Genomic DNA, 13149 nt, shown 5'->3' with positions numbered 1-13149 from the left:
TTAAAAATAAGTTCTCCAGGTAATTTTTTAATCCACGATGTTCAAGAAACACTGGTCTAGAGTTATGCTTCTGAAGGGTTACCTTCAAATGATCAAACACCAGCTTAGGATACAAAGTCTGATTTAAAGGGAAAAGTAAACACAAAATAAATTAGGCCATGGACTTTAAAAACTGTTTTCAAATGAAGAAGGATTTGTGTAGACCTGGTGGTTCAGACGGTGAGGAATCCACCTGCATTGTAGGAGACACGGGTTCAATTCCTGGGTCGAGAAAATCCCCTGAAGGAGGAAATGGCAACCCACTTCAGTATTCTTGCCAGGGAAATCCCATGGACAGAGGAACCTGGAGGACTACAGTCCATGGGGTCACAAAGAGTCAGACATGACTTAGCGACTAAACCACTGCCACAGAAGGACAGGTAAATGGATTCAGGTTTATGTGGGTCACGATAATGGATCTCGCCAAGCCCCTAGATCTTGTATAAGATATTAAAGCTGAAGTTCATTTCTGTGGACTGACTTTTCAGAGGAGTGTGTCCTTTTCTGGAACATTTATGGAGAAGATGACTGTTCTCCCTTTGTGCTCTGGGTTGAGTTCCTGGGCCTGGAGGGAGCCTGCACCCTGTTCCTTGGGGGCAGCAACAAACAGCTGGGCAGGGTGGGACACTGCAGCCCCCAGCAGTGCTGGGTTCTCAGCATTTTGTATTTCTGCTTTCCTGAACATAAAAACATTAGTTGCAAGAAATTTGTGAAACTTTGCTGTACAACCGGAAAAGAGCAAAACAAGAAGAGCAGGAATTGAAGACTGAATATTTTAAATACAAGAAAGAGAAAAATGTTAGCCCAAACTAGAGAGAAGTAGAGAATAAGAGGGAATGACTAGGAGGCAAAAGAGGATGGGAGTGAGACAGTTTACACAATGCAGGAAGTTTTCATTGCTCATCCAAAAATGAAGCATATTCATACTTTGTTCAATTTTAGAAATCGAATTTCTAAATTCTTAAATATTCAAAAAGAGAATTCCCCAAGAGGGAGGAGTTATATGCACATATACAGCTGATTTATGTTGTTGTACAGCAGAAACTAATAAAACATTGTGAAAAGCAGTTATATTGTAACATTAATAAAGAATACCTGTCTTAATATTTGTCATTCCCATCCCCCCCCCAGAGAAATCAAACAGTTTCAAGAAATTGTTTGTTTTGGCCAACTTAAAATACCGTGGCACATTCAAAATTAATATAAAATGTAGTTGGTACTTATCCCTAAATTTCCAATTATTTCCAAAAGCTATTTGAGCAGAAACCTTTTTGGCTATATTTCTTAAATGGAAAGAGTCCATGTGAAGAACTCTTAAAGGCACAGCTGTAAATTGACTGTAAAGGAAATTGTAATAAAAGTAGCAAGAATATTTTGCACATTTTATATATTATTGCATTTACAAAGTTGAAGAAAGAAAACCCATATAACATTTATCTTTGGTGCAAAACATGTAGTGATTTGGGCTGGACGACACTCTCCAGGTGAGGCTCCGGTGCCTTTTGCTGAGGCTTGGGGGCCTTGTGGGCTTCCATCGCTCTGTGCTAGTCCTAGGTTCACCTGTTCAGGAAACAGTCGAATGGGGAAGGTGCTCCAGAAGCTGGTCACCTGGTGGGAGAATAAAAAGAATGCAGGTCACTTCTGCCCAGCCCACAGACACAGTGTGGTCCTCAGAGAGGGTGTGGCTGGAGCTCAGGGCCTGGCGCAGAGGTGGGAAGGTATGAGCTGAGATGTGAGCAGGAAGGTACAGCCACGTTCATGGGTTTTTTGGAGCTGAAGCCACAAAAAAAGGTCTTCAGTTTTGTTTTCTATTGAATTTGAAGTCAGTCTTCTTAAGGATCCTTAACTTGTGAACATCTGTTCCTTGTTCTAAGACAAGGCTCTAACTCTTACGGAATAAAAGCCCTGTGGTGGACAGAACCCTGGGCTTTTGTCCTTCTTACCCCCAGTTAGCATTCGGAAACTGTTCACAGTGAAATCAGGTTTGTCCCAGTCTGTCACTGGCGTTGCTAGAAAATGGCCACATACTTGGATGTCAGCAACATCCAGTCACTGGGAGAGTTTGCAGCCCCACCCCCACCCCCAGGTCCTGTGGCGGCTCTCCGGTGGACAGGCGACAGTGTGGCCGGAGGGCGCCACATGGTGGGTTCCTGTGGGTGAGCAGTGTTGTGTGTTCATGGCAGGGAGGGTGCCGTCTTCCAACACTCCTCTGTTTACATTCTTCTCTCATTTTTCTCCCAAAATGGGAATGGCATCTTTTTTTTTCATATTATTGGAAAAACAAGTGTTATTCTAAAAATATAGGTAGATGACTTTAGTAAGTAGTATTCAAATTAAAATGTGTAGAGAAAAATCTGAAAATCATTAAACCATGACTTTGAGATCACTATTATTATTATTTTGGTATTTATATTCCCAAGCATTTTTACAAATATATACAAACATATATTCAATATGCATTTTAAAATGGGAACTTTTTTTTTTTTTTTTTTTTTACAAAAGTGAGATTTTTACAAAATACTGCTTATACCCTGCATTTCCCCCCTACTTAGCAAAACAACCTGGGGAGCTTCCTGTGTCCCTGAATGCAGACCCCGGTCATTTTTTGTGGCTGTTCTGTCACATAGCTGTTTCCTTCACATGTCAGTCTTGTATCCATACCTCACTCCCCTAGATCAGTCCAGATTCCCAGGAACTTTATGAGGTGTCGAAATTCTGAGAAGATGGCAGCGTCTCCTCTCCTGGCATCAGCACAGACCACATGCTGAGAAAGAAATGAGACAGGCTTCTCAGTCCCTGAAATGTGCCTGTGTCCCTGGGCCTGTGTCTGCACCCGCCCTGTTCACTGTGGGGCTGGGCCCCTCAGTAAGCCGTTACTGTTGTACCTGCTCCATTACTCTTCTTCCAGAAGGTTCCCCCAGTCTGGACCTGTCCCTCCTGCCCCCAGGTATCCCTCTTCCTTCCCTACTGGGAGGAAGATTATATGGACATTTGTCTTTACGAGTTTAATTATTTTGTCATTGTCTAAGTCTTTAAATATGCTGGTAATTATTCATCTATGGGCTTCTCAGGTGGCACTAGTGGTAAAGAATTCACCTGCCAATGCAGGAGACACAGGAGATGCAGGTTAGATCCCTAAAGTCGGGAAGATCCCCTGGAGGAGCAAACAGCAGCCCACTCCAGTATTCTTGCCTGGAGAATCCCATGGACAGAGGAGCTTGGTGGGCTATGGTCCATGGGATTGCAAGGGTTGGACATGACTGAACATCTAAGCACAGATGAAAACCAAGTTTCTATAATCTGAGTATAGATATAAATATTTTTATTTTGTTACATCATCTTTGGGTTTTCTTTTGTCTGTGGAGGCAAAGGGAGAGATGGGGTTCCCAGTGAGGTTTCTTTTTAATAGAAAATAATTTGAACATGTTTACCTATATTTGGAGTTTTAGGAGTGTTTCATTGTACAGACTTGAGTCTTGGATCATGGAGAAAAAGTGTTTTCTTCTTCCTAGCAGACTACATTATCAATAACCCCATCCATGACCTGATAATTTATAAATAAATTGGAGAGTTGTTGGGTTTGAGGGTGTAAATAATGTGTCCTTTGAGTTATTTATGGAATTATGTTCATAGTATTAAAGATCTAAATAAGATATCAACCTTTGTTGAGAAAATTTAATTCAGTTATAAATAGTTGTCCAACACTCTCTGTTTCTATTTACTGAATACTGTTTTCTCTCAACAAACCTTTATACATACAAGAAACTGACAGTGCTGGAGGCAGGTTCAGTATTAATTCAAAGATTCTAACTTGGGCAAAACACAGAATAACCATAAGATTCAGAAAGAAATCTAAGAATGTCACAGTTTGGAGATAATTCTAATGACTTATGGGTACTTTATATCTAGGAAAGTAGACTGTTGGGCAGACCTTAGGTGTTTGTGAGATTTAATACTGCCTTTACTGTGGAAGGTGAATTTTAAAGCCCGGCTGTCCTTTTCCCCCTGAAACAGTTCTGGTCCAGTGTTGTCACATGAGGCTAAAGCAGAAACAGCCCACTCTCAAGTCCCCTTCTCCCTCCACCTCTTTAGCTGATGTGTTTAAGATCTGAGCTTTCACATCTGGAAAGTACTTGGTTTTTAAATTACTTGCAGAAGCATGGGTGACCCTGCGCTGTTAATCCCAAGTGCCATCCGTGTGTGTAGTGGGACTGGGGTCTCCACGTTTCCTGCCTCATTTCCAGGACAGCCGGGCCTTCCTCCTGTGGGACCAACTCCAGGGCAGGTCACATGAACCCAGCTTGGGAGGCAGGACCAGTCAGGCCTGGGGGCTGCGTTTTAACAATAAATCAACACTTGGCTATGGTGGTCCCTGCAGGATATCATCTATTCTTATTTTCACTGAAGCAGGACTTGTGTCCAGCGTGTCGTTGTTAACATGTGGTCTTCTTGCTCTAGCGCATCAAGTCTGGCCGGGACAGCAGCGGGTGTCCCCGCGGCCGGAGAGACGGGAGTGCGGGCAGTGGTGAGTGTCCATTTCCCTGGAGTGGCTAGGGTGGGCAGATCCTAGTGCACTGGCTTCTGCAACCCCTTGAAACAATCCAGAAACGTCCTATTTGTTTTTTTATATACAGCAAGCCTCACTTACTTTCACTTTTAGTCACTTATCTCACTTAAAGTTACTTTTCTAAGCATCAGCCTGCTGTATTATGAACAGGTGTTTGCAGGCGTTAGTTGTTAAGGAACCAGCCCTGTTTCTGCTGATTGATGAGTAAATGGTCTGTGTTGTGTAGATCATCGCAAGCGTCCATACCAGTGAGGTTCGCTGTGTCACAGTGTTCAGATGGTTGTTGTAAGGAGGGGTCTCACAGGATGCTGATGGACCTCTGCATGTCAATGCAAAATTGGTGCCAGCCTGGGCACTGGGCAGCATGCCTCTGGACCAGCCACGCAAACCCTGCTGCTTTGGGCTGCTCCTGAGTTCCTGCTCTGTGACTGTTTGTAAAATTGTTACTTAATAAGAAGATTTGTTATGTTTTCCTCCTCCTTCCCGCCACCCCAACCACCACCCCCACCCCCCCACCCCCGTCAAAAGAATCCACCTTCTTTCTCTATTTCAGGGGGTAGTAGAAGTGATATTTAGGGAAAGTTGGGTGGTTTTAAGGAAACTAATTAGAAAACCAAGTGCTAAATTGGGATCCGAGTTGTGTCCACACTTAGCCCCGCCATGCACACAGAACTGACTTCATCCTGTTGTCTGCTTGTGGTCCAGGGGTCACAACACAGGCAGGCCTGGCCCACAGCCTAGGGATGCCTTTCTTTCATCCCTTCATTACTGTTGGCTGCACGCTGGGTGCCAACGACATGAAACAGGGCCCTTGCCCTCAAGGAAGTCAGGATCAGTCGACTTGGAAGGACCCACTAGCCCTGATCTACTGTGGGCGCTGCCTGGTGGAGTGGGACATGGCCCAGACAGCCTCTCCTTGAAGGCGGGGCTTTGCTCCCCAGGTGTGTGCAGCCACTGCAGGCAGCAGGGTGCCTGGATGCCCCGAAGGGCAGCCCCACTACTCCAGGGGAACCCCAGCTATGTAACAGTCCTGGGGTCACCTCAGTGACATCTCATTACTTCAGTGAAATGGGAATGTTCACACCAAGGATAAATAATGGCCCAGGATAGCGTCAGGTCAAGGCAGGTTTTATTCTTGACACGAAGCTGTTCCCCCCAGAAACCTGCTTTAACGCCGTTTGGAATTGGGGTTGTAGATGAGGAACATGGGCCTGCGTGCACCAACAGTTCTCAGCAGCTGGGAAGTTGTGGATCAGCCTGTGCGTTCTTGAGAAGAGCCTAGGAAGGGCCCCAGCAGCCCTCTGCTCCCACTCCCCTGCTCTTAGGAGGCAGGTTCCTGGGCTGTGAGCGCATTTGAATTGGGTGTCCCTTTAAGGAATAACCCTAGGGGAGCGTCAGTTCTTTACTGAAGTTCAAGATCCTACGCTTCCCTCTAGAAATCCTCGGTTCAGAGTAAGCAACTGGTTCCTCCCAAACCCACCACCAGACTGCCTTCCCGGGTCATCGTGGGCTTGTGCGGTGTGGCTGAGGCCCCTAGAAGGCCTCACGTTTAAAGTCCACTTTGGAAGCTCCGGCCCCCCTAGCCAGGTGTCCTGAGAGCTGCTGAAGCTGAGTCAGAGCCTGGAGGACAGTGTCCAGCCCCAGAGAGTGTCCCCAGGCCCTGGGATGCTGCCTCAGGCCGAGGAGGGCCAAGGCTGTGTGGAGAAGGGCCTCCTGGGGGCCTCCCCACTGCTGCTGCTGCTATTTCTTAGCAAATTTTCCCTTCTCTCATCCAGCTCATGTCAGCCCAACACAAACATGCAGTCCTGGTGCACAAACAAGCTTCTGGGAGCTGAAGCTGGGCTTCCCGATGGGCCAGGTATCAGGGCCTGGCCCTGGGTGGCACTCGGCTCTCTTGCTTCACTCTTCCGACACTTCCCTTTTTGTTCCTGGTTTTCTGTCATCGCCAATGGCCCCACCTCCTCCCCAGGCCCCCACACTGTCCCGGAGCCTGCCTGTCAGCTCCTCTGCCTCCAGTTCTCTCAAGCCCGGGGCCAGGCTCTCCCTGGCTTTAGGGTCTGAGTCTATGGGGCTGTGGCACCACCTGGATTCCTCCCCACTTCACCTCCTGGGCCCCTCCTGCAGCACCATGGGCCCCCCGTGGACATGGCCCACCCTCAGCAGCGTCCTCTACCCTCACTTGCTCACTGAGAAACAGCACAGCCTGTGTGTTAAAGGGTGCCCAGTCCTACCACTTCCACTTCTGCCCTGGGAGACCCAGTGATGTGCGTTCACATCTCAGCGTGGACATCTCTGGTGGTTCTGTCTGGGTGAGAATCACAGTTCATAAAGGGGAAAGGGATTTCTTCATGAGTTCAGTTGAGGCCAGACCTGAGCTGGTTTAAGTGTGGTGTGTTGAAATAAATGCCATGCCTACAACTGGAGTTTTAAAGTGTTGCCTAGGAGAGAGGACCATAGGGAACATATAATCAGAATTATTAGTTTGTACAAAATTGCTCTTTTTGAAATGTTTGAGGGCCTTTGAAAATGGTTCTTTTTTGTGCATCAGACTGGTCTCATTGTAGCCTTATTTCTCAGTAATTAGTTTTATAAACCTCAGTGCCCTTCCTCATGAGGGGTCCTCAGGTTTTATTGTGTATCAGAGTCATTGGGAAGGCTGGTTAAAAGATACAACCCCAGCCTCTCTGAGCTGGCCAGGACGGGCCTGGGATTTTGTGTTTTTGACCGGGTCCCAGCTGTGGTGGTCCCAGGGCCACACCTGGGAAACCACTGCTGCATCTTACAGGAATGACCTTGTGTAGGTGAGAGGTCACTGCTGCCACTTTTCCACCAGACTCACGGCCATGCAGTGAGAGTCTGTGGCCTCCTAGCCCACTGAGGCTATGAGGCTGGGGTGGCTCCCAGGCTGCACACAGGTGGTGGCCCAGCCCCTCCCCCCAAACTGGGAGACCTTCGCCAGTGTCTCCAGCACCTGGTGGGATGTGAGCCATGTAAAGACTACTCAAGTGATGCTCTGACTATAGTAGAGCTTCCCACCAGGGGATTTCTTAAAAATTTCAGAAGACGAGAATTACATTCCTTGGAAACTGGCTGTCAGATGAAACAACCAGCCTGTTTTTTGGCAGATAACTATACTGTAAGATTCATAATGCAGTGTGGTGTTCCCCCAGCGTGTTCAACACCTGTTGTTTCTGTTTCCAGACAGTGGCCAGAACTGTAGCGCTGGCAGCAAAGGCGAGCGACTGAGTGCCCAGCTCCGAGCACTGCCTGGCACAGACGAGCCTTATGAGAGCAGCAGCAACAAGGAGCCAGGTGAGTGCCTGTGGGTCTGCTGGGATGGCAGAGGGGCGGACGCGTCCATCTGGGGGTCAGTAGGTGTTTCTGAAACACAGACAAAGCTTGTCGTGACTTGGGAGGCGTTCCTGCTCACTTCGGGTTGCTCACTGTTGACAATGAGTCTAACTGGTTCTACATTTGCTGTTTTTCCTGTTCCTCTAATGTCACCATCTGCTCTGAAACCCAGATGCCTCCTATGTGGATCCACTTGGCCCTCAAATAGAAAGACCCAAAACTGCAGCCAAAAAGAGAATGGAAGAGGATGATTTTGCTGATGAAGAGTTAGGAGATGATTTGCTTCCGGAATAGTAAAATTTTAATGTGTTATTTATTAAAGGAAAGAAGTCACCTTACAAGATTATACTCATGTTGAATTTTGGATTAAATATCCAAACTTTATTTTTGTACACTGTCTAAACTTTTAATAAGTGTATTCTGTTCTATGAGTTATGGATTTAGGTTTTGTTTTTAATGGAATAAAAACGTGAAAATAACACTTAGGCCAGCGACTGACTTACCCTTTTGAAAACAATGATCCACAGTAGGAAGTAAATCTTCCCTAGTGGCTCAGTGGTAGAGATTCTGCCTGCAAGGCGGGAGACTCAGGTCCAATCCCTGGATCACGAAGATTCTCTGGAGATGGAACTAGCAACCCACTCCAGTATTCTTGCCTGGAGAATCCATGGACAGAGGAAGGGGTCACAGAGTCGGACACAACTGACTAAACAACAGTAACAGTGAAATATGGACAGAAGTAAATCTTGCAGCATTACCTGGCACCCACACCCACGTAAGTATCCTAATTGCTGAGGTATGTGCTGCTCTTTTCTGTAATTTCTTAGACAGTGTTAGTAATGAAAGCACTGTATTGACTTAATGGCTTGTGGCTTGAAAAATACTGTGCTCAGATATACCCTTGATGAGTTGTTGTTCAAGCAAACTTGCTTGGTGTTTGGGGACTGAGTCTGGAAGTTTTGCCTGGTGGGCGCTCCAGCACTAGTGAATCAGTTGTGTCTTGAAGGCAGGAAGGTGTAGTGACAGGAAATACCAGATCTTTAGCCTCTCAATCTTTTCTGTAATCGCCTCCTCCTGCAGCCTCATAGCACCAACCAACCAAGCAATGGCAGCATCAAGGGGGCTTCCCCATCAGGACTCTGGGTGTAGGGTCAAGGCCAGGACTGTCTGCGTCCTCAGCAGTGCACCGGACTGGTTGGCCATGTCCTGCGGACTTGCACTGGTGGGCAGTCAGGGAAGTGGCTTGTCTGTAACACCTCATGAGAGAGGAGGGCCCATCTGTCTCATCTGACCTTGTTTCTGCCATGTGCATGCTTCTGTTAGGTGCAGGAGAGAAACACCTAATTAGAGCACGTTCCCTGCTCCCTAGAAAGGTCGTGACACGATGGGGCAGGTGTTCAGCAAATACATGAGATGTCTGCTGTGTGCGAGAATCTGAGGACACAGTCATGACCAAGAGAGCAACACCCAGTCCTCAAAGAGCTTAAATTCTGGCCGGGGAGACAGATGGTGAATGTAGTTTTAGTGGGCTCTAGGGCAGTTGTTCAGTAGCTCAGTCATGTCTGACTCTGTGACCCCATGGATTGCAGCATGCCAGGCTTCCCTGTCCATCACCAACTCCTGAAGCTTACTCAAACTCATGTCCATTGAGTCTGTGATGCCATCCAACCATCTTATCCTCTGCCACCCCCTGCCCTCAATCTTTGTCAGCATCAGGGTCTTTTCCAATAAGTCAGTTCTTCACATCAGGTGGCCAAAATACTGGAGTTTCAGCTTCAGCGTCAGTCCTTCCAATGAATATTCACGACTGATTTTCTTCAGGATTGACTAGTTGGATCTCCTTGCAGTCCAAGGGACTCTCAAGAGTCTTCTCCAATACCACACTTCAAAAGCATCTGTTCTTCAGCGCTCAGCCTTCTTTATGGTCCAGCTCTCATATCCACACCTAACTACTGGGAACACCACAGCTCTGATGAGGGCAGTTAGAAGATGAAATGAAGGCGCATCAGGAGAGTGTCGATGGTGGAGACGATCTGGGAACCCCTCTGGGAGGGGCGTTTGTATTAGCACCAGGTGATGATTCGAGGGCAGCAGTGCCCTGGAGGAGCAGGCGCTGACCCACAAGCAGGGGGATCTGGGGGTGTTGGGGGCAGAGAGCTAGAGTTTCTGGGGCTGTTGGTGTGGTGGGAGTGGGCAAGGGGCTGCTATCCACCAGGGAGGCAGGAGCAGGTCTTCTAGCAACAGCAGAGAGGAAAGTGAGTGATGTGACTTGATTTAACTTCTAGAAAGTGACCCCATTGGTGTCAGGGGGATGGGGGAGGGGACCACTCGCAGAGACCTGGGTGAGAGGTCACTGGGCCAGCCTTGTTCTGGCAGTGAGAGCCATTGGGATTGGTTCAATTCAGGCCATGTTTAGGAAATGGAGCGTGCCCGTGCAGGAGACTTGGGGTCAATCCCTGGGTTAGGAAGATCCTCTGGAGAAGGAACTGATAACCCACTCCAGTGTTCCTGCCTGGAGAATCCATCGACAGAGGAAGGGGTCGCAAAGAATTGGACACAGCTGAGGGGCTGGACAACACCACATACTTAATGAAATAAACATGTTAACAGTTCAGTCCAGCCCTGACAAGTGAGAGAAAGGCACACCCAAGTCCTGATGAGGGAAGCCCAGAAGGGAGGCAGATGGCCACATTTGCGGCTGAGGAGCTGAGTGGCTGCTGGTGTTGCCTTTTGTGGAGGTGGGTGTTCCAGTGGGAATGCCATTGGTTACCCCAGGCCAGGGCTGCTGCTCTAATTCCCCGGGGGAGAACAGCAGCAATTCGTGGGTGTTAGGTCACGGGAGGGCTGGAAGCAGCACGACTAAGAAATGTGTAGAGCCCGGGGCATGGAGGTGAAGGGGAACAGAGATCCGATGACAGACATGGAAGCTAGTCATCTTGGGAAAAGAGACCGTGAGTCGGGAAGTGGGATGCACAGGGGTGTGGGTGGAGGCCTCAGGTGGCATAAACAGCTGTGTGTGGTCAGCCAGTTGTGTGAACTGAACAGAGTAGCTAAAAAGGATCAAGGGACTGGGGTAACTGTCAAACGGTGGGGGGGAGGACACCAGGACTTGTTGGTGAGGGGAGGAATGGTGAAGAGGCAAGGTCAGAGGTCAGAGAATTGCAGAAGGTGAGGGAAGAAAGTGCTAGCGCCTGAGGTGAGTCACAGGCTGCACTGGGAACCGGTATCCACAGTGATCACACCTGGAGGTGGGGGGTGGGGTGTGTGTGCAAAGGGCAGGGGGTCGCCATAGAGGGGTGGGCCGCCATACGAACCAGGACCTGAGACCTGATGGGGAACGGTGGGTGGAGCCGGGGTAGCTACTTGGAGGCCAGTTTTGGATGACTCCTCAGGTGTCCAAGGTGGTGAGTGACGAGCAGGGGTGGGTGGGACATCCAGGTGCTGACAGGAGATGGCAGAGGAAGAGGCGCTGACCTTCACAGGAGGGAAGGAGTTCTGGTCTGCCCTGACCCAGGAAGGTGAGTGGAAACAGCTGCCCCCACAGCGGCTCTGGGTGCCTAGATGGGGGGCTGGGTTTTTGAGAACTTCCTTCTCTTTTTCTCACTTGTCTTAGGGTGGGATTTGAACTGTTAACATGTTTATTTCGTAAGTATGTTCTGATCTGAGGGTACTGACTGCTGGATTTTGATCTGTTAGAAGAGAATTTCTCAACATTGTTAGATGAATTGTATGTTCTATCAAGTGGGCGAGCATGTTCAGTGTTTATGACCTCTCACAAAATGAAAACTGTTGGAAAATAAATATTTTCGTTTCCAAGTAACAAGGGAGGAGAGAGAAGTTGCCGAGTTATCAGACAGTGGAAGGTATTTCGTTGAATAATGCAGAGGGAACAGTCTGGTCTGTACTGCCTTACCTTTCAAAGTATTCCCTCACCTTTACCAAAGTGGGGTAAAAAAACAACAACCCACAAACAGTATGTTTGTGCATTGATATGTTTATTCCCATTTTACCAGAAAGGAAACAACACAGTTTATCTATTAGTCAAAAATAAAAAAGTAACCTCAAAAGGAACGTTTACTCACCAAGCTGTTAATTGCTTAAATTGGCAATTTCTGTGGGCTTTTTAGCAGTAAATAGGGCGATTCCTCTTCAGTTATAGGGTATTCAAGGCATACAAAAGTGTTGTTTTTCTACATAGCATAACTGAAATGTGTTTTCACCAATGATTTACAAGGCAAATACCAAAGCTAGAAACCGTTCAAGGAACCATAAATCGTGTATTTTCTGTACCTTCGGAAACCTTTCAGCTCTTATCATTCTTTTGTTTTTATTGGCAAAGTATGACTGCTGTGAAATGACCGTATTCACCAGGGCGCCACCTAAAAGCATTAAGGTAGATTTATAGAACGAGCGAGCGCGTTTGCTAGTTTTTGAAATAGAATCCCTCCAGGTAAGTATATTGTCTTTATTTACAAAGTATCGGTCTTATTTCACACCACTGCTCGCGCTTAAGAGTCCCGGCTTCAGGAGCAGGCGTCCAGACACCCAAAGGTGCGCACAAAGGTGCCGGTTTCCAGCCACAAAAGGGCAGCCTGGGTCGGGTGTTTGGTGCTCGGTTTTCTGAGCTGCTAGGGGAGGGGGTGGGTGCAGAGAAGGGCCGTTTCCTGGGCGTTTGGGGGAAGGACAAACGGCCGCTCCCCCACCCAGTTCAGAACACTCAGTCTCCAGTCCCTCAGGAAGGCGTGGTGAGACTGGCTGCCTCCAGGCCCGCGCGCTCCTCTCCAGGTGCCCGTCGTCCTGGGGCTCTTCCCGCGCGGCCGGACCCTCTGACTTCCCTTCTAGCCGAGGCGCCTCCTTCCGCTCGCGCCGCGCCGCGCGGCTCCGCTCGGACGTGTCCGCGCCGCCGCGACCACCGGAGCCACTTCGCGGCGATGCTGGGGCCGCCGGTGAGTGCGCGGCGCGAGCGCCCGGCTCAGTCCCGGGCCCGGGCGGCTCGTGGGGCCCGCGCGCCTCGGACACGCGGAGGCCGCCGAGGGGCCCGGGCGCCGTCACAGGCACTCGCAGCCCGCGGCGCAGCAGCCCGGCCGGCACACGCACACGCGCACCGCACACCCGCGCCCCGCGCGGACCCCGGCTCGGGGCGGCGGTGGCGGGGGGCGCGTGGGCCGGCGCGGGGCAGGGCCGCGGGGTCC

The 13149-nt window shown here is 48.9% G+C and overlaps 2 protein-coding genes across 7 annotated transcripts in view; both read left to right on the top strand.

Annotated features, from left to right (window-relative positions):
* IFT88 (intraflagellar transport 88) overlaps positions 1-8438 on the top strand; it is a 63639-nt gene extending 55201 nt beyond the window's left edge. For 3 of the 6 annotated variants that reach the window (XM_027973676.2, XM_027973675.2, XM_027973674.2), the window contains 3 exons: positions 4498-4564; positions 7808-7918; positions 8130-8438. In XM_027973676.2, the coding sequence (XP_027829477.1) occupies positions 4498-4564; positions 7808-7918; positions 8130-8251 (300 nt within the window). In that variant the 3' untranslated portion in view covers positions 8252-8438. Of the gene's footprint in view, positions 1-4497; positions 4565-7807 lie in introns of all 6 variants that reach the window. The other 3 variants (XM_060394489.1, XM_060394488.1, XM_060394487.1) reach the window with 1 other exon arrangement.
* A 4378-nt stretch (positions 8439-12816) lies between these two features.
* IL17D (interleukin 17D) overlaps positions 12817-13149 on the top strand; it is a 31180-nt gene continuing 30847 nt past the window's right edge. The window contains exon 1 of the mRNA XM_027973673.3: positions 12817-12903. Within this exon, the coding sequence (XP_027829474.1) occupies positions 12889-12903 (15 nt within the window). The 5' untranslated portion in view covers positions 12817-12888. The remainder of the gene's footprint in view (positions 12904-13149) is intronic.

This window comes from Ovis aries, chromosome 10 (genome assembly GCF_016772045.2).
Source record: "Ovis aries strain OAR_USU_Benz2616 breed Rambouillet chromosome 10, ARS-UI_Ramb_v3.0, whole genome shotgun sequence".
NCBI lineage: Eukaryota > Metazoa > Chordata > Mammalia > Artiodactyla > Bovidae > Ovis > Ovis aries.
The sequence above is the reverse complement of the archived record's forward strand: the minus strand, read 5'-3'. Positions and strand labels throughout refer to the sequence as shown.